General features: G+C 42.7%; 1 protein-coding gene across 1 annotated transcript in view; it reads left to right on the top strand.

Moving 5' to 3' along the window:
• ZFYVE26 (zinc finger FYVE-type containing 26) overlaps positions 1 to 23,751 on the top strand; it is a 63,823-nt gene that overhangs the window by 12,116 nt on the left and 27,956 nt on the right. Inside the window, exons 10-25 of the mRNA XM_032405389.1 lie at positions 4,087 to 4,290; positions 5,808 to 6,419; positions 6,659 to 6,745; positions 8,051 to 8,119; positions 8,818 to 8,969; positions 11,061 to 11,262; positions 12,243 to 12,506; positions 14,312 to 14,431; positions 14,524 to 14,688; positions 15,210 to 15,428; positions 16,447 to 16,549; positions 17,393 to 18,138; positions 19,813 to 20,009; positions 21,030 to 21,134; positions 22,742 to 22,864; positions 23,268 to 23,444. Of these exons, the coding sequence (XP_032261280.1) occupies positions 4,087 to 4,290; positions 5,808 to 6,419; positions 6,659 to 6,745; positions 8,051 to 8,119; positions 8,818 to 8,969; positions 11,061 to 11,262; positions 12,243 to 12,506; positions 14,312 to 14,431; positions 14,524 to 14,688; positions 15,210 to 15,428; positions 16,447 to 16,549; positions 17,393 to 18,138; positions 19,813 to 20,009; positions 21,030 to 21,134; positions 22,742 to 22,864; positions 23,268 to 23,444 (3,545 nt within the window). The remainder of the gene's footprint in view (positions 1 to 4,086; positions 4,291 to 5,807; positions 6,420 to 6,658; positions 6,746 to 8,050; positions 8,120 to 8,817; positions 8,970 to 11,060; positions 11,263 to 12,242; positions 12,507 to 14,311; positions 14,432 to 14,523; positions 14,689 to 15,209; positions 15,429 to 16,446; positions 16,550 to 17,392; positions 18,139 to 19,812; positions 20,010 to 21,029; positions 21,135 to 22,741; positions 22,865 to 23,267; positions 23,445 to 23,751) is intronic.

Here is a 23,751-nt window from a genome sequence, read left to right as displayed (position 1 = left end):
CTCTTTTTGCTTTCAAAAATCACATCATAGTACAGTCAGAACACAGGCCAGGGACACTTAGCTTAGAGAGAAACAAATGTTTTCATATGGCAATAGATGTTTCTCAACCTAGATACTGTTTTGATTTATGTATTAAAAGAACCTACTACTAACTGGAAAACCAATGTTACTACATTCTATATTTTTTTCTGGAAAAGTAGGGAATTTGTTTACCAGATCTCCTAAAGGAACTAGAATTCCCTGTTTTCTACATACAAGTACAAAAGGCTTCCAGAGAAGTATTTTAAATCAAATCCCTGGTAACCCACCAGGACACACGTGGAACTTGAACTTGGAAAAGACAGAATAAGAGCAATAATAGGGCTGGGATTAAGGTGACACAAGAGAGGCATCTGGGGTACGAAATTTAAGGAGTCACTCACTCTCAGGGTCACGCAAGTGTTTGCAAGTCCTGACCCTGATCAGTAATGCCGTGCAGAGGCCAGGGGCATAGAAAAATATTGGTCTTGTTTTTCATATTACCTTGACCTTGGTAAAGCTGAGGCTACTTTCTAAAAGAAGTAATCACGAGGAAGTCTATACATAAACGGGTTTATTGCAACGTAATAGTAGCAAAGCAGCCCTAACTACTGCATGTCCTGCCCGAAAGGAATCCCTAGGGAAGGGATTCATTCAGTAGAACTATATGCAGCCATCAGAAATTTAGTCCATGAAGAAATATAATCAAATGCTTATACTGTAAAAAATACTTAAGAAATAGGAAAATTAAATAGTATATAAAATGTCATTACACTCAACTTAAATACATACTCACATATATATATGCCAAACTGTCAAAGACATTAAACCAGAATGTAACAATTATTGTGTTTAGCTGGTAGGATCATGGGTAATATTTCTTTACTTCTTTTTTGCTTTGTTACATTTAGTGCTTTTTTTTTTTTTTTTTTTTTGGAGCAGGTTGTCCGTTTTTTTTGATGCAACAGATTTCTGTATATTAATTTTATATCATGCAACTTTATTGAATTCATTTATCAGTTCTAGTAGGTTTTTGGTGGAATCTTTATGGTTTTCTATATATAGTATCATATCATCTGCAAATAGTGGAAGTTTTACTTTTTCTTTACCAACTTGGATACCTTTTATTTTTTTTTCTTGTATGATTGCTGTGGCTAGGACTTCCAGTACTATGTTGAATAAAAGTGATAAGTGTGGACATCCTTGTCTTGTTCCTGATCTTAGAGTAAAAGCTTTCAGTTTTTCACCATTAAGTATGATGTTAGCTGTGGGTTTTTCATATATGGACTTTATTATGTTGAGGTATGCTCTCTCTAAACTTACTTTGTTGAGTTTTTATCATAAATGGATGTTGTACTTTGTCAAATGCTTTTTCTACATCTGTTGAGATGATAATATGGTTTTTATCCTTTCTCTTGTTAATGTGATGTATCATGTTGATTGATTTATGAGTATTGAATCACCATTGCATCCCTGGAATAAATCCCCCTTGATCATGGTGAATACATTTTTTTAATGTATTTTATTTGGTTTGCTATTTTTTTTAAGATTTTATTTATTTATTTATATGAGAGAGAGAGCACAGAGAAAGAGTGAGAGGCAGAAGCAGGACTCCCTGCTGAGCAGAGAGCCCGATGTGGGGCTCGATCCCAGGACCCTGAGATCATGACCTGAGCCAAAGGCAGACGCTTAACCAACTGAGCCACCCAGGCACCCGTCAGTTTGCTATTTTCTTGAGGATTTTTGCATCTATGTTCAGCAGAGATACTGGCCTATAATTTTCTTTTTTGTGATATCTTTATCTGGTTTTGGTATAAGGGTAATGCTGGCCTCATAGAATGAACTTGGAAGCTTTTCTTCATTTTCGATTTTTTGGAATAGTTTGAGAAGAATAAGTATTATTAACTCTTCTTTAAATGTTTTGTGGAATTCACCTATGAAGCCCACTGGTCCTGGACTTTTGTTTTATGATTATTGATTCAGTTCTATTGCTAGTAATGAGACTGTTCAAATTTTCTGTTTCTTCCTGATTTAGTTTTGGAAAATTGTATGTTTCTAGGAATTTATCCATTTCTTCTAGGTTTTCCAATTTGTTGGCATATAATTTTTCTTTTTTTTTTTTTTTTTAAAGATTTTATTTATTTATTTGAGAGAGAGAGAGAATGAGAGAGAGCGAGTACATGAGAGGGGGGAGGGTCAGAGAGAGAAGCAGACTCCCTGCTGAGCAGGGAGCCCGATGCGGGACTCGATCCAGGGACTCCAGGATCATGACCTGAGCCGAAGGCAGTCGCTTAACCAACTGAGCCACCCAGGCGCCCCTGTTGGCATATAATTTTTCATAATCTCTCATAATTCTTTGTATTTCTGTGGTGTCAGTTATTTCTTCTCTTTCATTTCTGGTTTTATTTATTTGAATACTTTCTCTCTCTCTCTCTCTCTCTTTTTTTTTTTTAATGAGTCTGGCTAAAATTTTATCAATTTTGTTGATCTTTTCAAAGCACCAGCTCCTGGTTTCATTGATCTGTTCTATTGTTTTTTTAGTCTCTATTTCAATTATCTCTGCTTTAATCTTTATTATTTTCTTCCTTCTACTGGCTTTGGGCTTTGTTCTTTTTTTCTAACTCCTATAAGTATAAGGTTATTTATTTGAGATTTTTCCTGTTTCTTGAGGTAGGCCTGTATTGCTGTAATCTCTCTTAAAACAGGTTTTTCTGCATCCCAAAGATTTTGGACTATTGTGTTTTCATTTTCATTTGTCTCCATGTTTTATTTCCTCTTTGATTTCTTGGTTGACCTATTCATTGTTTAGTAGCATGTTACTTAGCCTCCATGTATTTGTGTTCTTTCCAGATTTTACCTTGTGATTGATTTCTAGTTTCATACAGTTGTGTTCAGAAAAGGTGCATGATACAATTTCAGTGTTTTTGAATTTATTGAGAATTGTTTGGTGACATAACATGTGATTTATTCTGGAGAATTTTCCATGTGCACTTGAAAAGAGTGTATTCTGCTGCTTTGGGATGAATGTTCTGAATATATCTGTTAGATCCATCTGTTCCAATGTGTCATTCAGAGCCACTGTTTCCTTGTTGATTTTGTGTCCAGTGATCTATACATTGATGTGAGGTGTTAAATCCCCTATTGTTATTGTATTATTGTCGATTTCTTCCTTTATGTCTATTAATAGTTGCTTTATATATTTAGGCACTCCCATGATAGGTGCATAAATATTTACAATTATTCTCTTGTTGGATTGTTCCCTGTATCATTATGTAATGCCTTTCTTTGTCTTTTGTTACAGTCTTTGTTTTAAAGTCTGTTTCGTCTGATATAAATATTGCTACCCCAGCTTTCTTTTCACTTTTATTTGGAAGGTAAATGTTTTTCCATCTCTTCATTTTCAATCTGCAGATATCTTTAGGTCTGAAATGAGTCTCTTGTAGGCAGCATATAGATGGCTTAAGCAGGCTATATTTTGCTATGGAAGGAATTAAGATCAGATTAAAATGTTAGAGACCCTTTAAAAATTATGGTGCCCTCCTCTCTCCTGACTGACAATCAAAAAAAATTCTAATGAGAAATTATTAAACAAGTACAAGGAATTTCAACTGAGTTTGTGTTTTTTCCCTTGATGTCTGCTTCAGTGCTTTCTTAAAAATATTAAATGTTTGTAATTTTTTGTTGCCTTTGCTCTCATTATTCAGTCTAAATGCACTTTAAGCCTAGCTCCTGGATAATGTGGCACTAGGTAGACTAAATATTAACTTGACATTCTAATTTTTTTTTAAAAAAGGAAAACAGGTACTTTAAGAAATATGAGGGAAAGACTTGACAAATAGCCATGAGGGCCGTAGTGAACAGCCAGGTAGAATGGAGGCGGGTGGGAAAAGGAAACAGGGGCTGTACGTTGATGCTCAGTGGACGCTGGGGCACAGCCGGGGCGCAGGTCAAACTGACAGCAAGCAGAAATCGGAGCCTGAAGAGCAGTGTGTCTTTTCCTCGGCCGTACTTGCAGCCCCTGCTGGAGAGCCCCAACTCTGAAGTTCTGCCCGTTTCTCCACAATTCAGATTCAGCTGAAGCCACAGTCCCTGAGCACCTGAGCCAGTGTCAGAACCTGACGCTCTACCAGAGCTTCTGTGCCATGAAGTATGCCATCTATGCCCTCTGTGTGAACTCACACCAGCACTCCCAGTGCCAGGAATGCAGAGACAGTCCCTCAGAGGACCCGGCCTTGGCTGCAGAGCCAGCAAATGATCCTCTCTCCTCCCCAGGTACAGACTTCTCCCTGCCACCCCATCCCTGACATTAGCTGGTAACAGCCTCTCCCAGAGAGTTCTTCATGGGATTGGGAGGTGGCCTTGGTTTTATTACACCCAGGAATAATTTCATCCATTTGTCAGCCTCCATGAATCAGAACGACATGGAGAGACATTGCCTAAGTTCTAATGGAGTTTGATCACTTAGTGCAGTGTTTTCCAAATGCTTCTTTTTTTTTTTTTTTTTTTTTTTTTTTTAAAGATTTTATTTATTTATTTGAGAGAGAGAGAATGACAGAGAACACATGAGAGGGGGGAGGGTCAGAGGGAGAAGCAGACTCCCTGCCGAGCAGGGAGCCCGATGCGGGACTCGATCCAGGGACTCCAGGATCATGACCTGAGCCGAAGGCAGTCGCTCAACCAACTGAGCCACCCAGGCGCCCTAAATGCTTCTTTTTTAACTACAACCCACAGTGAAAATAGCATTTCTCATCACACTCCTGTTTGCACTTAGGTATATAATTTGCGTGATATATATGTGTGTGTGTGTGTATAAGAGATACATAAACTAAGTTTTAGGAAACAATACTTAATGCTTCCAAATAGAGCACCCTCTCAATTATTTTTCTGTTTTATTTTTTTAATGTAGCTCTCTAAGTCAGTGTCATGGGTCACAGCCTACACTATGGAAGAACCTCGTGCTTTATCCTTTCTTTTTTCTTAATAATTTATAATTCCTTAACTTGCCTTCTGTGACTAGGGGTCAGTTATCTCTCCCATGTGGCTTTGGAATAGACCTTCACCTGTGAGCATGGTCATTTCTGACCAGTGAGTATTTCTGAAAGATCTAGGTAGCTCATAATCACGTTTAGTGTAACAGTGAATGAAAATAGAATTGAGGAATAAGGAGTCTCCATGCTGCCTTCATTCCAGGAACTGAAATATGAAGTGCTTGTCAGAGATAAGGAATAGTATTTGTTTTGTTTTGTTTTGTTTTTTAAACTTTTTCTAAAAATTTTTTCTTTTGTCTTAAATTTAATTAACATATAATGTATTGGTTTCAGAGTGATTCATCAGTGTTATGTAACACCCAGTGCTCATTACATCACGTGCCCTCCTTAGTGTCCATCACCCAGTTACCCCTTCTCCCCTGCACCCTCCCCTCCAGCAACCCTCAGTTTGTTTGCTATGATTAAGAGTCTGTCGTGGTTTGTCTCCCTCTCTGATTTCATCTTGTTTTATTTTTTTTCCTCTTCCCCTATGATGATGAGGAATAATACTTACAAGCAGAAACAAAATAATGAGTGTTCAGTAAGCTATACTCTTGATTGAGGTAACAAAATCTTTCTGCAAATCATGAAGACATGGCTAAATAGTCTCTTATTCTTCTGCCTATAACCACTTCCCTTAGTCATTAAAAAATAAATGAGTGAAAGTTGTGAGAATGTTTGAGTCTGGCAAGTAGTGTTTCTAATGTTTACATTTTCTCTCTTCTCTTTCTCTGGCCTCTTCTCTTATACGTGCTTCTTTAGGTGCTTCAGATCTCTTCTCAACATACCTAGCCAGATGTCAACAGTATCTGTGCAGTATTCCTGACTCTTTATGCCTGGAACTCCTAGAAAACATCTTCTCATTGCTCCTCATCACCTCTGCCGATCTTCACCCAGAGCCTCACCTGCCCGAGGACTATGCTGAGGATGATGACATTGAGGGGAAGGGCCTGTTGGGTTTGAGGTCACCCTCTGAGAGCCCTCAGCACATAGCACAACCTGAGAGGAAGTCAGAACGGGGTTGCCAGGGAGTCCCCAGGAGCCTTGCTTATACAATCCCAAGCTGTCTGAAGACAGAGCCAAAAGACAGTTCCCCAGGGCCCCATGGGCACAGCTTTTTGGACCTAAAGCACTTTACTAGTGGTATCAGTGGGTTTCTGGCTGATGAATTTGCAATAGGGGCCTTCCTCAGCCTTCTCCAGGAGCAGCTGGATAAACTCAGCAGCCACAATCCCCCTGAGAAGCCAAAGCTGCTAGAAGGCCAGAGCTGCTCGGGAAGCAGAGATGGATCGCAGAGCCGCCTGCACCGGTTTTCCAAGGTTCTGTCTGAGGCCCAGTGGAGATACAAGGTGGTAACAAGCAACCAGGGCTCAGGTGAGAGGAGACAGAGCTGGTGGGTCCCAAAAGTGAGGAAGGGAAAAAAGTCCCAGGAATGTGGGAGAGAGCGAGGAGTTATGTGGGAGTCACACCTTAACTCAGGGCATTATCACCATAGCAACCGGTGTCAGAAACCTGTCTCGGAGCCAGTCCAGATCTTCCCCTACCTATTATCCCAGCAGGTGGGTCAAATCAAAATTGAACACTCCCATATGACCCATAGTTTGCTGTTTCAGAGGAGCAGCCTTCCCGAAGATACCGGCCCATTGCCACAGGGCATCCAAGTCTCCGCCGGGGGCGTCGGCCGAGAAGGAGCCGGCCAGGTAATCTGAAGAGTTCTCCCCAGTCCTTATTCCGATGCATCAGGCAAGTGGTATGCTGCCACTTGTCTAGTATTCTTTAAAATAAAACACATGGTCCAAATGAACAAACAAACACAAGGGATCTAAGATTATCCTAATCCCACTCCCCCAAGGTAGCCTTGCTAATAGTTTCCTTCCAGAAATTTTCGTGCAATATAAGCGTATGTTGCATTTTATATATCCGGATGCATCATACTACATTTAGAACTGTATATATTGAGAACTGTGATTTTGTTTTTTCACTTACATTCTTTTACATATACAGATGTATCATACTATATATTGAGAACTTACTTTTTTTTCTCTTGTAATTTAAAGGCTCCTTAACATTTCCACTGTTATATATACCCTTTTGTGGACATTTAAATTGTTTATGTTTTTTACTATTATAAACAATGCTATAGTAAACAACCTTGTACATATGTCTGGGTATACATACATACGTACATACATACATGTCTGTGTGAATATAGCTATAGACTAAGTCCCTAGCAGTAGAATAGCAAGGTCAAAGATACATGGATATAAAATATGGGTATTACCAAATTGCCTTAAAAAAGAGGTGGACTGGGATGCCTGGGTGGCTCAGTCAGTTAAGCATCTGACTTTTGATTTTCAGCTCAGGTCATGATCTCAGGGTCCTGAGATCGAGCCCCAAGTCATACTCTGTGCTGGACCTGGAGCCTGCTTAAGATTCTCTCTCTCCCTCTCCCTCTGCCCCTACCGCTACACCTCCAGCACCACCAATACCCCCTACCCCCACCCCCCTGGCACTTCAGAAAGCAGGTGTTGAGAAGAAGCTTTTCCTCCAGGGCTTTAAATACCATGGTCTTTGCCAGACTGGGTCTTATACTTGGTTCCCTGCCTTTTCAAGTATGAGGATACCTTTTTCTATGTCAGAAAATGTTGTGGCCCTCTTTGCACCCTACCACTTTCTGCTCATATTTTATTTTTATTTTTTCAGAATATTGACAGTGCTTAGTAAGCAGATGGGGGTTGCTGACCCCTACAAGTAACTTGAAAGCTCCTGGGGCTCTGAGACCCACAGGTTGGAAGCCGCTACTACTCAAATGAGCGTGGGGGCCATATTAAGCCTACCCTTCACCTTCGGTCTATAGAAACGTGTTTGCTGTAGAAGGAGCGGCAGCAGTAATAGTTACCCATTACCCTTTCACTCTTAATACCCTTGGCTTCAAGCTGACTTCTTACTTTCCACACTATATGGAGTTGAGGGTTGATTCTCTCTCTTCTTCCTAATTCCTTTAGATGGCCGGGACAGAAGTTCCAATCCATCCCTGGAAAGTACGAGTAGTGAGCTGAGCACGAGTACTTCAGGTATGGGGGTCCCAACCAGTTGTCAACTACAAGCAGCTTTGCCCTGATATAGAGTTGCCCTACACCACAGGATAAAATCCTGGACTGAACGGTTTATGCCTGTGTTCAAGAACTTTGGTTCTAAGAGATACAAGCTTTCAGTTATAAGTAAGTCCTGGGGCTATAATACACAGTGTGGTGACTGTAGTTAACAGTACAAGATTGTATATTTGAAAGTGGCTAAGAGAGTATATCTTAAAAATTCTATCATAAGAAAAAAAATTTGTAACTAGGTGTGATGAATGATGGATGTTAACTAAACTTATTGGGATGATCATTTCATTATATATATATAAATCATTATGTTGTTCACCTAAAACTAATACTAAATGTTATATGTCAGTTATATCTCAATTTGGAAAAAAAAAAAAAAAAAGGTTGGTTCTGCAGATGGCCAAACAGATTTCAGCAGGGAAAGGGGGAAGGGTTGTCTCACCATCATGGAGTTACCCATCAGCAGAGAGAAACAGGTGAATAACCCAAAAATGTCACTTAAGTCTTGTATTCAAAGATAGTAGCATAGGTTTGCCCTTTAATTGAGGAAAAATTAAGCCCCACTTACAGAACTTTTAGAGAAGGACCTTGAAGATAAGAGTGTGGTGGGAGGTGCCAGCAGTATAGTTTTTCCTCAATTTCTATTGCTTCCTTGGCCCCCACAGAGGGAAGTCTGAATGCTACATCTGGAAGGAATGAGCTGGATGTCCGGTTGCAGCCCCAATCTCAAAGTTCACTCATCCCCATGATGTTCTCCCCACCTGAGTCACTGCTGGCATCCTGCATCCTCCGGGGGAACTTTGCAGAAGCCCACCAGGTAAGGAGAGCACCTGTGTGGCAGGTGTTAGCCACCAGGCCATGCCTTGTTCTCGTAGAGAATACTAAGGCAGGCTGTAGCTGGCTGGGCCCTGCTGGGCCTCAGGTAAAGCTAGGTGCATGTGCAACCAGAGCCTCGGGAGCACCCGAGGGGCCACATCCAGCAGGAGCAATGGGGAAATTTCCATGTTCAAGGCCCATTCCTCAGCATTGTGAATTTCAAGATTCATCCTGGAGATTTAAGCTATTGAATCATTTCTTAACAGAAACAGTGTTTTAACAAGATAAAATATTTAGCCACAGTTCCACCATTGCAAAACAGTGAAATATTTTTGTCTTTCCTTGTACTCCTTCTGTGAACACATATGTGTTTTTATATAGTTAAAAATCATGATGCAAACAATTTTTAATAATAACTAGAATGCTAATTCATTATACAAGAAGTATAGGGGGACTACCAAACTAGAATGTTCATCATGTTATATAGGAAAAAACACAAGAAATAGAAGTCAGAAAGACTCTTACCGTCTCTGAAATTCCATATCCTCATTTGAAAATTGCAGTGAAATGTAGTACCTGCTTGTCCTACCTCATGGGAATGTTAAGAGGGTATGTACAAGCTGTGAGAAATGCAAGAATCCTCTACTAAAAATTGCTTAAATTTAATGGCATAAAAACCTACTCTTCTGGTTTTTAAAACTCTCTTGGTATTTTTATCACACTTGTGCTGATCCCTTAACACATAGGTCAGAATTTTTCTTTCATTTGAGTTCAGTTGTTCAGGAATAAATTGAGGAGAAATCTAGGTGGTGGAAGAATCTTTGTTCAACTTCCTCTGATCATTTTGGATCCCAAACTTAAATGATAATGATGATTCTGACCCTCTGTGGGAGAACAGGACCCTTGGCAACCTTTTTACACCCAAACCCAGAGAGGAATTCAGCTGAGACCACCCTCCCCCCACTCCAAGGCTTTATTCCTAAAATCCTCACCTCCTCTTTTCCTGGGACCTTGATCTTCTTTTCTTTTTTTTTTCTTTTTTAAAGATTTTATTTATTTAACAGAGAGAGACAGGGAGAGAGGGAACACAAGCAGGGGACGTGGGAGAAGGAGAGGCAGGCTTCCCGCTGAGCAGGGAGCCCGATGCGGGGCTCGATCCCAGGACCCTGAGATCATGACCCGAGCCGAAGGCAGCCTTAACGACTGAGCCACCCAGGCACCCCCTTTTTTCTTTTTTAAGATTTTTTCTTTTTTTTTTAATAAAAATCCCTATTTTCTTAACCTGGTTATAGAATAAGTCATGAGTATTACAAGAAAATACCAAAAAATATTAACAAGTATTAACCCTATTGTCCAGAACAGCCGATATTAAAGGTAAAGTATATTTTGCCAGTATTTTTCCAAGTTATGAATGACTTCTATATAGCCAGAATTATTTTGAATCTAAAACCTTATTTAGTGCCTTTTTTTGCATTTGCTTTGTAATTGGTTTTAGTGACCTCACAGTAGTCTGATCGAGTAGGTACATTTGACCATTCCCCTGCTACTCAACATTAGATTCTTTTCAACCTTGTAGATTATCTTGGGCATTAAGTCTTTTGAATTATTTCCTTAAGAAAGTTTCTCATAAAAATTACTAAGTCAAAGAATAAAAACATTTTTAAAGCTTTGTAGATTGTCTTTCAAAAAAAATTGTGGCAGTTCATCCTACCACCACTCCATGAGGGTTTATTTTTACTTTGTCATTGTGATAGATGCAAAGTGGTATTAATGTTACTTAAATTCCCTGGATTACTAGTAAGGGAAAACACTTTTCATCTCTATATTAGTCATACGTAATTAGTCATATGCATTTTTTCTTGGAAACTATTTACATCTTTTGCCTATTTTCTTTTGGGGCCGTGGTGGCTTTCTTGCTGACTTTTATGAGTTATTTCTATGTTTGATCTATTCTTCTAACATTAGGTGATCTCACAAGCCTCCAAAGCAGATGTCTCAGGGCCATACTCTAATGCTAGGCAAGATCTCATGTCTCTAATTCCCTAACTCCGCGGACCCAGCACAACGCCCAGTCCTCCTCCTCCTGTGACAGGTGGTGTTCATGTTCAACCTGAAGTCCTCGCCCAGCTCAGGGGAACTGATGTTCATGGAGCGCTACCAGGAGGTGATCCAGGAGCTGTCCCGGGTAGAGCACAAGATTGAAAACCAGAACTCAGATGGCGGTAGCAGCACCATTCGAAGAACAGGCAGTGGCCGTTCCACGCTACAGGCCATTGGCAGCGCTGCAGCTGCAGGTGCCACCACAGGTGGTGAGGTAGCTGGGGGAGGTGGGGGCCGGGGGAACAGCCACCCCAATCATAGGTTCCTCATGCAGGTGAGCAAAAATCCAGAGCAGGACACTTGCCTTGAAGAATAGCAGTCTTGACACATGCAGAGTCCATTTCTAGCTGTGCCCAACTTCCCTGGCCCCGGTGGTCCCATCCCTGCCACTTGAGCTACTCCATTCAGCTTGTCCTGTGGGATTTAAAGTGGAGGGTGTAAACGCTGTTTCCCCCATGTGTTTTGATGGCCACTAGCTTGGGCTTTGGGGAAATGGTTGGGAGTTTATTTCCCTCCTATGTAATTATTCCGGGATAAAGCATATCACTTCACTTTTCTGTAAAGTGAAAAAGTTGTGTATAACACTGATGGCTTAGGATTCACAGGTGTTAATGCCCAACATTGGCTGCACTGCAGAAACTCATCCTTTCATGATTTCTTGAAAGTGGAATCCTGCCCCACATTTCTACATCTCTTACTGGTCTAGGCTCCACATATCGAGTACCATCACACATTGCTCTTTCTACATTCTCCCAGAAGTTTTCTATACCTCTTCAAAAGAATATCTGCACATCTTTTTTGTTTGTAATATAAATGGGTTCTTAACAATTAAGTCCTGTTTTCTACCTTTTTTTTTTTTTAGTACTGTGTTTTAGCGATTTAGTGATTAGTACATACAAATACACCTCGTTCTTTCTCAACCTACCTTTAGATCCCATTGGGAAGAAGCCCCTGATCATCTTGACCATTTTGAGTTTCTCTGGGTCTGCCTTTCCATAACATTGTTTTGAGGCCATAGAGCAGGCTGTAATGATGGTGCTAATATGTATAGAAGATATCTGGTGCAGAAGGATCGCAAACATTTTTTTTTTTTTAAGTAACTACTTTTCAAAATAAAAGTGGTAGTGAGAATCATGTTAACCTCTTGCTTTTTACTCCACTGCTGGGTGTCCAGGGATGGTATTTTACTCCATCTCTGATGTGACTGACAAGCTACTCAGTACCTCTGGAGAACCCATCCCCACGCTCCAGGAGGACTTTTGGATAAGCAATACCCTGGTGGAGGCCACTGCTCCCCTGAGAGAGGTTCTGGAAGACCTCAGTCCCCCTGCCATGGCTGCATTTGACCTCGCTTGCTCTCAGTGCCAGCTCTGGAAAACCTGCAAGCAGCTCTTGGAAACAGCCGAACGACGTCTGAACATTAGCCTTGAGAGCCGGGGTGAGTGTGCTTCTTTAGCTTTATTCCTTCATCCTCAAATGAAGGGATGGGTTTCTGAGATGCCTTGATAAGTTATAATAAGAAGAAAATGCTTACTAGGGAAGGAAGGGACAGGGAGAAAGGAGTACTAGTTAATTTCCTCATGTCCAATCTGGTGGTTTAAATATAATCTGAGACTCTTATCTTCTTACTGGACTTGGCAATCTGCAATCATTTAGGGAAATTCTTTTCTGGTTTATAGATAAATTCAAGGAAGAAAAACATATTCAAAAATTGTATAAATAGAAATTGTGCCTGTAGACTGCATGCCCCTGCCAGAGTGAACCCCACTTAACCGAAAACCTAGAACAGTCTTGAATTTGTAAACCCAGCATAAGGGAATATTTTATGGATCACACTAGAGGGAGGATTGTATCTTGAGGTTAATAGTGTCCCAGGACGTGTATATGGAATTCTTGGAGGAATCCAGTATATGAAGGTAGAGGAATGTGAAGAAAGAATTACGAAAAGTTCCATTCCACCCATCCTTGATACACACACCAAACATTGGAAACAGCACACCTCTCTCAGCAATATGGAGAGAGGAATGGTGAATAGGTTATGATAGGATAGCCACTTCTAGGCTCAGTGATGCGTTAGGAGAAGTTACAGAACTCAGCATATAGTCATACTCACGGCTAAAATTTATTTCAGCAAAAAGATATGCAGCAAAATCAGCAAAGGGAAAAGGCTCATGGGATAAAGTCTGAAGGAAACCAGGCACAGCTTCCAAGAGTCTTCTCCCTCTGGAGTCACACAGGGGTGTGCTTAATTCCTCCAGCAGTAGTTGTGACAAGTGTGTACAAGGATGCTCGTCAGAGACTCAGTGCCCAAGGCTTTTATGGGGGGGCCATCTCTGCCCAGCATGTACCAAAATTCTAGACTCAAAAGGGAAGCAGGTGTTCAGCGTAAACCACATTGTACACAGTTTAGGCACAGCGGGCCACTCTCATCACTTACGGCATGTTCTGTATCAATGTCAGAAACCATTTACCAGTCAGGTTTGCAGCTGCCAACCAGTGGCAACCTGGCAAGCAAGCCTTTCTAAGGATAGCAGTCACAGGCCTGCTGTGGTACCTCTTTTCTGCACACCTCTCCAAATCACTTCTGAGCTGTTGGTTAAAATGTCCTTTAATGTTCACATAGTCATAAGAAAGTATACTGTGGCATATGCAGTGTTGTTTTTATCACACAATTTCCCTCCCCCTCATCTAGAATTCATATTTGAAGATAAAGGAGGTATTACTCAGATTGAATGGCTGAATAGCCAAAATGGCTTCATGTCAATCAGTTAGGAATTAATTTAGTACCTATTGTGTTTCCAGATTATCTGAAGTATAGGGGGTACAGGAGAGATATAAGGAATAATCTTTGTCCATAAAGTTGTTCATAGTCTAGTCAGGGTGTCAAGATGCCACTTTAAGCAAAGAGAGAAAACAAATATGATCCCAGCTCACGTTCTCAGCTGAGGACACAACCAGGGCAAATTCACAAGAAGTGATTGGCTTGGGACAGCAGTTCCATAGGAGTGCCAGAGATTCTGGGTCTGCTGCCATTGGCAGCAGAGGCATCATGCCAGAGCTAGCTCTGGAACCTCGGGCACAGAATAAGCCAAGTTAAGCTGGTGTCACCCAAAACGGCAAAGCATACATTTCCTCCTTAACATTGAAGATGATAAAATTTTACAAGTAACTACAGGACTGAGTATCAGTCTTTGAACGTGCCTGATTTTTTCTGCATTCCCTCTTCCTTCAATCCTTTTCCAGGTCGACGGCTAGACCACATCCTCCTCAATGCAGATGGCATTCGAGGTTTTCCAGTTGTTCTTCAACAGATCAGTAAGATCCTCAATTATTCCCTTACGTCAGCTGGACAAACTAAATCAGGTGAGCTGCTTTTCTCCCTTTTTCTCTTTGCTCCTGGACTTGGAACATTAGGTCAGCATCAGAGTTCACTTTTTCTCATTTGCTTTCCACAGAGAGTGTAGAAGAAAAAGGAGTGGGCCCTCTACGGTGCAGCATTGCTGAGCTGCTTCAGATGTGCTGGCCCAGCCTCACCGAGGACTGTGTGGCCAGCCATGCCACCCTCTCGCAGCAGCTGGATCAGGTCCTCCAGTCGCTGAGAGAGGCACTACAACTGCCAGGTACAGGCTGACTGTGTGGCAGCAGATGAGGGCTGACCTGGGGAGAGGAAACAACTGGGAGTGAAGGAGCACTTGAGAGCAGAGGCTGAGGATTCCGGAACTGGGCTCTTGTGGCCCCCTCGTTAGCCAGGGCATGTCTCAAAGCTAACTCCACGTGTTTCCCCACCACTCAAGTGAAGGGATGCTTAATGCTCCATTAGCTGTTACATCTTTCTGATTCTTAATGAGGGATACATCCAGAAGGTACTTAGTAAATATTGAACAACCTTCCCTAAAAGATTACTGTGCTCTTCATAAAGCCATTCCACCCCAGAGATACTGGGGTAAAAATAGGACTATCCACCCTGATATTTCCAGACTCAAAGCTCTTCCTGCCTGAGAATCACTTGTACAGGCAACCAACGTAGGATTTTATAGTTACCTTATAAGTGTAGCACCTAAGCTAAAGGAGGCCCCATTGATCCAAAGCTGGAAGCACAGACTAAAGCCTCCATCCCTTCTCCTGTCATAACTCCTTCCAGAGCCCAGGAGTACTCCACTCTCCTCGCTGGTGGAGCAGGCAGCCCAGAAAGCTCCAGATGCAGAGGCCCACCCTGTGCACATCCAGACTCAGCTCCTCCAAAAGAACTTGGGCAAACAGACCCCAGCAGGCAGCAGACAGACCGACTACATGGGCACCTTTTTCAGTTACTGCAGCACCATGGCTGCAGTTCTCCTTCGGAGCTTGAGCTCTGAGCCTGGTGAGTAGCAAGAAAGAGGAGATGGAGTCATGGCTGGCCCAGTGTTTAGAGCAGGGAAGAAGAAAGGTGCACAATTAAAGAGGTTCCGGGTACCGGGGCACCTGCATGGCTCAGTTGGTTGGGTGTCTGGCTCTTGGTTTAGGCTCAGGTCATGATTGAGGGTTGTGAGATCTAGCCCTGCGTCGGGCTTCTCGCTGGGCATGGATCCTGCTTGAGAGTCTCTCCCTCTGTCCCAGCTCCCCTTCTCTCTAAAAAAAAAAAAGAGAGAGAGAGGTTCTGGGTACAGCAATAGCCAAGAACACTAGATTTCTAGAATCCTCTCTTACTCATCTCTGTGTTTTATTCATCCTTGTCTCCCCACTGCCTAGTACAGCTGTACAGCACATGGGAGTACTTGATAAATTTTGATTGCATTAATGACAAAAAGTGCCTCTCTCAGACCATCATGGATTTGAGAACCAGAGAGGATCAAGTCTCTGATATGAGGGCCAGGTTCTTACTTGAGTCCACAGAGCGAGTATTGCGTACACTTTAGTCATGTTGAAGAGAGCAGGATGAGCTATTTGTGGCTAGACCTACCCACTAAAGTCTGTCTGTGGTTGGAAGTCTTTAGAGCATAGTAAGGTGTCGGGGTCATGTCGAGAATACCCTTTACATAGAAAGTATCAACAGAAGGGCTCTCAATGTAGTCTTTTTTTTTTCCCTAAGTTGTGGTTTTTGTTTTTGTTTTTTGAGAGAGAGAGAGAGCAGAGTAAGAGAGAGAACGAGCGGGGGGGTAGGGGCTCAGAGGGAGAGGGAGAAGCAGACTCCCCGCTGAGCGGGGAGCCCAATGCAGGGCTCAATCCCAGGACCCTGAGATCATAACCTGAACCAAAGGCACACACTTAACCAGCTGAGCCACCAGGTGCCCCTCAATGTAGTCTTCATTTTGACATTACTCTTTTTTATTAATTCTGGGAAACAGGCCTCTGAGCTGTTGCAGTCAGTGGTGAAAACAAAAGTCACTTTATCTTTGCAGATCACTTGGAGGTCAAGGTAGGAAATCCATTTGTTCTCCTGCAACAGAGCTCTTCCCAACTTGTGTCACACCTCCTGCTTGAGCGACAAGTTCCCCCAGACAGGTAGGAGCTACTCTGTGGGAGTTAAGCCTTCCTAACTATTTCGTTTCATTAAGGAATGCCAGGGCTCAGTGGGGTTGTGCTTGAATTCAGTACAGAGAGTGGGGATTTCTTCCAGACTTTTCCCTTAATTGCATTTATTCTTACACAGCTACATTAAAATTCAATTTCAGTTCACCTCATGTCTTTCTGTTTTGCCACCTCTCGCAACATTTATATTACAAGCATAAAATTAAGGGGTGAATCTTCATTTATGAAAAAGCAAAAGTCCAAAAATTGGATAACTCATTAGTTGGCTACACTATAGGAAAACAAGCATTCTCATAGATTGCTGGTGGGATATAAATTGGTACAGCCCCTGTGGGAAGACCGTTTGTCCGTATTTATTTAAAAAAAAAAAAAAATGTATACCCTTTGACCTAGCAATCCACATTGGGGAATTTATCCTGTGGCTTTACTGACCCGTGAAAAATTATATATATACAAAGTCGTTTTGTTACAGCCTTATATGTAATAGAAACAGATAAGAAAAATCCACTGTTCAGTAATAGAAGACTAAAATTATGGCTCAACCCATAATGTAATACTATGTAGACGTAAATAGGAATGAGGGGGTCTCTGCAGAGGGATGTGGACAGATCTCCCTGATAGGTTATCAAGTGAAAAAGCAAGAGCAGAGCAGTGTGTCTAATAGGCTACTGTTCATGTGGGGAGAAAAGAGGGAGAGCAAGAGTAACAATTAAAGAGCCTGCATTTACATTTGATTGTATAAACAAAGAAATTCCGAGCTTGGGTAATATGCCTATGTACTCAGGTCTTGCGCATCTTCTGCTTCTCTCCCTCTAGGCTGGCAGCCCTTCTGGCCCGAGAGGGGCTCAGCCTGAGTGTGCCAAAGGTCATCGTTAACTGCTGCTGTGAGCCTCTTGCCCTTTGCTCTTCCCGGCAAAGCCAGCAAACGTCATCCCTTCTGACCCACCTGGGCGTCCTGGTCCAGCTACATACCTCCCACTGCCTGGAGGACCTCCCACTTTCTACACTGAGCTCCCCAAAGCCAACTGGGAATTCCACATTGGAGAGAAAGCCCCACTCCTCCCCAAGGGATTCATCACTCCCAGCCCTTACATCCTCTGCCTTGGGCTTCCTTAAGTCCCGCTCAAAGCTGCTGGCCACAGTGGCCTGTCTGGGGGCTTCCCAGGGGCTAAAGCTCACCAAGCCCAGCTTGTCATGGAAGGAGCTTCGTGGCCGCAGGGAGGTGCCTCTCAGTGCAGAGCAGGTAGCCCAGGAGTGTGAGCACCTCCTAGAACAGTTTCCTATGCTCAAGGCCTCCCTCCTGGCTGCCTGGGAGCCGCTACGACGGTCCACCGAGCAGGGACAGAGCCTGGCAGTGAGTCTCTGTGGCCGGGCCAGTCTCTCTACCGTCCTCCTGGGCCTACACTCTCCCAGTGCCCTAGATGTGCTCACCGAAGCCTTCGAGGAAGCCCTGGTGGCCAGAGATTGGCCCCAAGCCCTTCAGCTCACGGAAGTGTATGGGCGAGACATGGATGACTTGAGCAACATAAAAGATGCGGTCCTGAGCTGTGCCACGGCATGTGGTAAGCAGAAGTATATGCCTCCCCCTTCACTGGTGGTAACAACATTGAGCATTCAATGAGTGTATCATCGCATTTGATACCCACAGGAACTCTAGAGAAAGCTGCCACTGTAATCTCATCATATTAAAAGGAGACTGTGGCTCAGAGGATAGGAAACTTGCCCGGGATAAGTGGTAGAGCAGAGCTTAGAACCCCACTCTGTCTAACTTTATTTTTTTTTTAAGATTTTATTTATTTGAGAGAGAGAGCACGAGCAGCGGGGAGGGGCAGAGGGAGAGGGAGAAGCAGACTCCCAGCTAAGCTGGGAGCCCGATGCAGTACTCAATCCCAGGACCCTGGAATCATGACCTGAGCCGAAGGCAGATGCTTAATCAACTAAGCCATCCAGGCACCCTCCATCTAACTTTAGAACAGGCACTCATAGCCAGTATCCTCAACACTGCATATCAGAAGAAAATTCTATAGACTAGAAAATTCTATAAACTACACTAGAAAATTCTATAAACTACAAATATCTGAACCCAACCCCCCAGAAGCCCAAGATGGAATTCAGGCAAGTGTTGACTTTTGGAGACCATACAGTCTCCGTTGCAACTACTCAACTCTGCCATTATAGAATGAAAGCAGCCAGAGATGATACATAAACAAATGAGGATGGATATATTCTAATACAACTTTATATGTAAAAACAGACTGGGGGCGCCTGGTTGGCTCCCTCAGTGGAGCATGCGACTCTTGATCTCAGGGTTGTGAGTTTAAGCCCCATGTTGGGTGTAGAGATTACTTAAAATCTTAAAAAACAAACCCAAAAACAGACTGTAGGCCTGTTTGACTACCCCTATTTTAAAAGCTCCCAATGAGGCAGCTCTTTCTGCCCACAGGTCCTGTCCCCGTGCTTTAATAAAACCACTTTTTGCACTGAAAAAAAGTAAATAAAAGCTCCCAAAGAGCTTTCAAGGGAGTTGAGAGCAATGACCTGTAACAATCCACTGGCGGTGGGGGGGGTGGCCAAGAGTTGGACAGGCCGTAGGAAATGGCTTCTCAGGCGGGGTGGGGCTTGGCTGCCCTGCGGAAAGGAGAAACTCCCTTCTGGAAAACGTAGAGAAATCCACTGACTGGCTGTGCAGTCTTAATTGCTTTGAGTCTATTTTCAGATCTGTGAAGTGGGTGTAGGAAAGAAAGATCTAAGTAATAATGACAGAGGGCATGGAGGGAGTGAAACTGGTTTACCTGAAATAACTTTGAAGGAGTTCTGTATGGCACAGAGTGGAAATTGCAGGGAAAACTAAAAGTTCCACTTACAAGCTCAGTCTGACCCAGTGCTATCTGTGGAGCACAAAACATGGAGAGCTTCATGTGTTTTCTAGCTCTTCTTTCTCCATTCCTTCTTTCTCCCTTTCTTCCTTTTTCTTCCTCTCCTTTCTCCTTTTCTCTCTTTTCAGAAAGTCTCATGACTGTGATTAAGTTTGCAAAAAGAGAAACATACAGGCATATAGCATTTGTCCTTTTCATATAATGGTTCCAGGTATAAAAATTAAAGTCAGATGGATCCTAAGGATCCTCCAAGCTCCTGTTTTATGAAATTGAACAAAGCCCTTCTCTAAGGAGTAGCCTGGACTCTTGAGCTCTTCCAGTGCCAGGCTTGCTACCTCTGGGCATCTTTTCATCTTGTAGACAAAGAAGGTTGGCAGTTCCTGTTCCCTGTGAAGGACGCATCTCTGCGAAGTCGGCTAACCCTACGGTTTGTGGACAGGTGGCCCCTGGAGTGGTGCTTGGAGATCCTAGCGTACTGCATCTCAGACACAACTGTCCAAGATGGACTAAAGCGTGAGCTACAGAGAAAGCTGGCAGAGCTGCGGATGTATCAGAAGGTATGGCTCCCAGCATCAGGAGAAAGGAAATAGGCTTCCCACTGTATTACCACCTCCAGCCTGTTCTCATGTGATGCTGGATTTTAAGAAACAGACAATCTGGGCCTGGCTTTTTTTCTGCATCTGGCTTCTGTTTTTAGGTGAACAACAAAGAGAGACCTTATATCTATTTTCTATGTTATTTTCCTTTGGTAATTTTAAATATGTACGCATCAGACAAGGATAGTAATAACAGTCCACAAAGCCTCTTTCACATGTATACTTGAGTTTTGTGCATGTTTTATGTCTGTTATGTGTTCCTTGTTGTTCAGGAGTTCTTATAGAGCTTAATCTCTATTATGTCTTTTTTAAAGATGGTTTTAAATTTCAAGAGCCGTTTTGAAAGGCTGCGTGGAAGTGACAGTTTAAAAATGAAAGATTATTTGAGGATGTGTGTTATATTCAAGATCAAGAGGCCCAGGGAGACAGATTTAGGTGGTATGGCTACATAGCAAGTATAAAGTTTATGCTAATTTTTCCACGTATACTTGGAACCAAACAGAGTCCAGAGACCCAGCAGAGCAAGTAAAGATAGCAGATGAGAAAGATCTTCTTTCCACTCTTCCTCAGCACTTTTCATGCAGAGCTAAAATGCTTGCATGAAGGGCAATCCCACGGAGCATTCAAGCTGGAAGAATATCTTGGGTAGAGTTTTTAAGATAGAGGAGCATGGGACAAGTGACCCCAGGAGTTTGAACAAGCTATGACACAGAAGCCTCTGAGAATTGCTCTCATAAGTGAAAGGCCCCAATCCTGGCCTCCCCGCTCAGCCTTTGCTCCCTGAGGATGCCTCCTGGATATGTTCACTCACCTTTCCAGTCTTTGCCTCATTTGCTTTAATTCTTCCTCTCTCCTGGCAAGTTTTGACAGCTTGACATTGGGACAGAAACCTAGGGGTGGCCCATCCCTGGAAACTCGATGACTTGTTCGTGGAGGGGGAAGCTGCAGTGTGGTTTGATAGTTCTTCCTGTCTTTCCTTAGATCCTAGGTTTGCAGGCTACCCCAGTGTGGTCTGACTGGCAGAGCCTGAGGAACTGTTGCATTGAGGACCCATCAACTGTCATGAACATGATTCTAGAAGCAAAGGTACTATTTTCCTGAGTGGTATTCCCCTTTCTCCCCTTCTCGGAGTTGCACCTCCTTACCTGGTTGTGTAGACCCCTTTCCGCATATCAGTGTCCACATTTTTTTGGTAACTACATCACATTTTTTTTTTCTTTTTGTGTGTGTGAAATTTACCAACGTACAGAGAAGTGTAGAGAATAATACAATGGATGCGTTTGTACTATCACCCTACACGGTATATACTGAGTACAGAATGTAGAGCTACTGGTGGACTTGTTGAATCATTAGGCATGAGCATCCGCACCTTTACTGAGACATTGCAAATTGCTCTTAAGATCAGTACACTTGTAGTTCCTGTTACTCCACATCCTTACGGCATTTGATATTGTCCAACTTTTCCCTTTGTGCCAGTAGGATGGTATCTCATTACTGTTTGAATTTACATTTCCATGATTACTAATGACCTTGAATGTCTTTTCATATATTTATTGAACATTTGAGTGCTAAATAGAATTTTATTTATTCTTTAAGGAGCCGATATACCATAGTTCAAAATGTGGTTGTGCTCATTCAGATGTTCATGCATCGAAGAAACCTTTATTGACCATGTATTATTTGCCACTGTAGTAGATGGTGGTGAAACAAAGATAACTAAGCTTAGTCCTTGACCTTGTGTGGCTCACATTTTGGGAAGAAGGGTGATATGGCACACATCCCTAGATGATTGCGATATATCAAGTGACAGAAGTAAACCCAGATTGTGGTGGGAGCACAGGCAGGGCACCTGATGTAGCCTGAGAAACAAAGAAGCATCCTGAACAAGGTGGCCCCAGGCAGAGTTGTGGGGAAGGCATTCCAGATGGCACCATATTAAAATACTCGGGCAAAGCCTCGGGAATTCCATTTTCTGAAACTTTAATCCAAGGTTCACAAATTGGGGGTGGGGAGTAGCAAACAGGGACATGGACAGAATCCATGCCCAGCATGTATGTTTGGCCCATGCAATATTGGTCTGCCGAATTTTGATTCTTTTCATGTTAATTTCATGACCAACATTTTAAAATAGGGAAATTTTTTAATTTAAAAAAATTTTTTTTGGTTTTTTGAAGTTTGGCAACACTGGGTTTGCACATTCATATGGCAACGGAGCTGAGTACGCACTATCTCCTTTGTGTTTTGTTTTGTTCTTTATGTTAATTCCAGCATAATTGACATTTAGTATTGTATTAGTTTCATTGTACAATATACTGATTCAACAATTCTATCCATTACTCGGCACTGTCTCCTTTGGACAATCTTAGTCTTCCCCACTTCCTTAATATCTCCCCAGGGCTGACATGAAGTGTCAGTGACTTCATGTCACCTGTTTCTTTTTTATGCTAGATCTCAGAGGAAAGTGATATCATTAATCATCAATCTACTTTGGTATTTTCATAACTCCCTTGGCACTCTAGTCCTTTGAGTTTATGAGCCCACTTTAATCCCAGAGTGAAGTTCCCATCAGCACTTAACCAAACTTTCCTAGGGCTTTAGCAGACTCAAGACTGCTGAGAAAAATCAGGCAAAAGCTGGATGTGTGACAAGGCCAGTGATTAAAAGGGACTGAAGCCATGTGTGTCTCCTTCCAGGAATATGGACTGTGTGAGGAGTGGGGCTGCCTCTACCCAATTCCAAGAGAGCATTTAATCAGCCTACATCAGAAGCATCTTCTCCACCTTCTAGAAAGAGGAGATCATGAAAAGGCTCTGCAAGTAAGCCTCTGTCTCTTTCCATTTTTCTTTTGGGATAAGACAAAAAGGTCAGTCAAATCAGATGGCTTTGTTCATGCTAAATACCATGCAAAGCATTTGCAGTCTCAGATCTACCGCTTCATGTCCTTCGGGAGTCCTTCTTGGCCTCAAGATGATTGTAGTCCTCTTCAGTGAAGGTGCCTAGCCCTGCCTTTAATGCCTGATGGTCAGCAGGATCCAGGATTCTGCTAAACTCTGGTCAAAGTCATCATTTGTGAAGCTGCAGGGGTGGTGAAAGAAAAAGTGCAGAGAAGGGATTAGTCCAAAATTAATAAACCTAAATGTTCCGTTCCCAAATAAAATATGGCTGGCCTGAGTTCTTTATGGGCTTTCACCTTTCTCCTCTACCCTTCTCTTACAACAGCTCCTGCGAAGAATTCCTGATCCCACAATGTGCCTTGAGGTCACAGAGCAATCCCTTGACCAGCACCCTAGCTTGGCCGCTTCTCACTTCCTGGCCAACTACCTCACCACGCACTTCTACGGAGAACTGACTGCTGTCCGACGCCGTGAAATCCAAGCACTGTACATGGGATCCAAGGTCAGGAAAGAAGCGGGGGAGTTGGGAAGGCATGCCTGGAGGAGAGACCGCCGGCCCAGCTCCCGCTTCAGAACTTAACCTTTCAATGTCTCTTCTCCCAGACATCTGCCATTCTTGGCCTATGCTATATAAAACCTTTATCCAGCAGCCCACTCCTTCATCCCTTAGGAGTTGTCATTCTCTTACTGCCTTGTCTCCAAAGTGAGATCTACATGGCCCTCTTAAGTTCTCTTTGTGGTTTCCCTGGTATCTGCTAGATCAGTGTTCTCAATGCAGACCATGTAGTAGAATCACCTGGACTTGGGGA

This window comes from Phoca vitulina, unplaced genomic scaffold (genome assembly GCF_004348235.1).
Source record: "Phoca vitulina isolate PV1807 unplaced genomic scaffold, GSC_HSeal_1.0 scaffold7, whole genome shotgun sequence".
Taxonomy (NCBI): Eukaryota; Metazoa; Chordata; class Mammalia; order Carnivora; family Phocidae; genus Phoca; species Phoca vitulina.
This window is presented reverse-complemented; position numbering and strand designations above follow the sequence as displayed.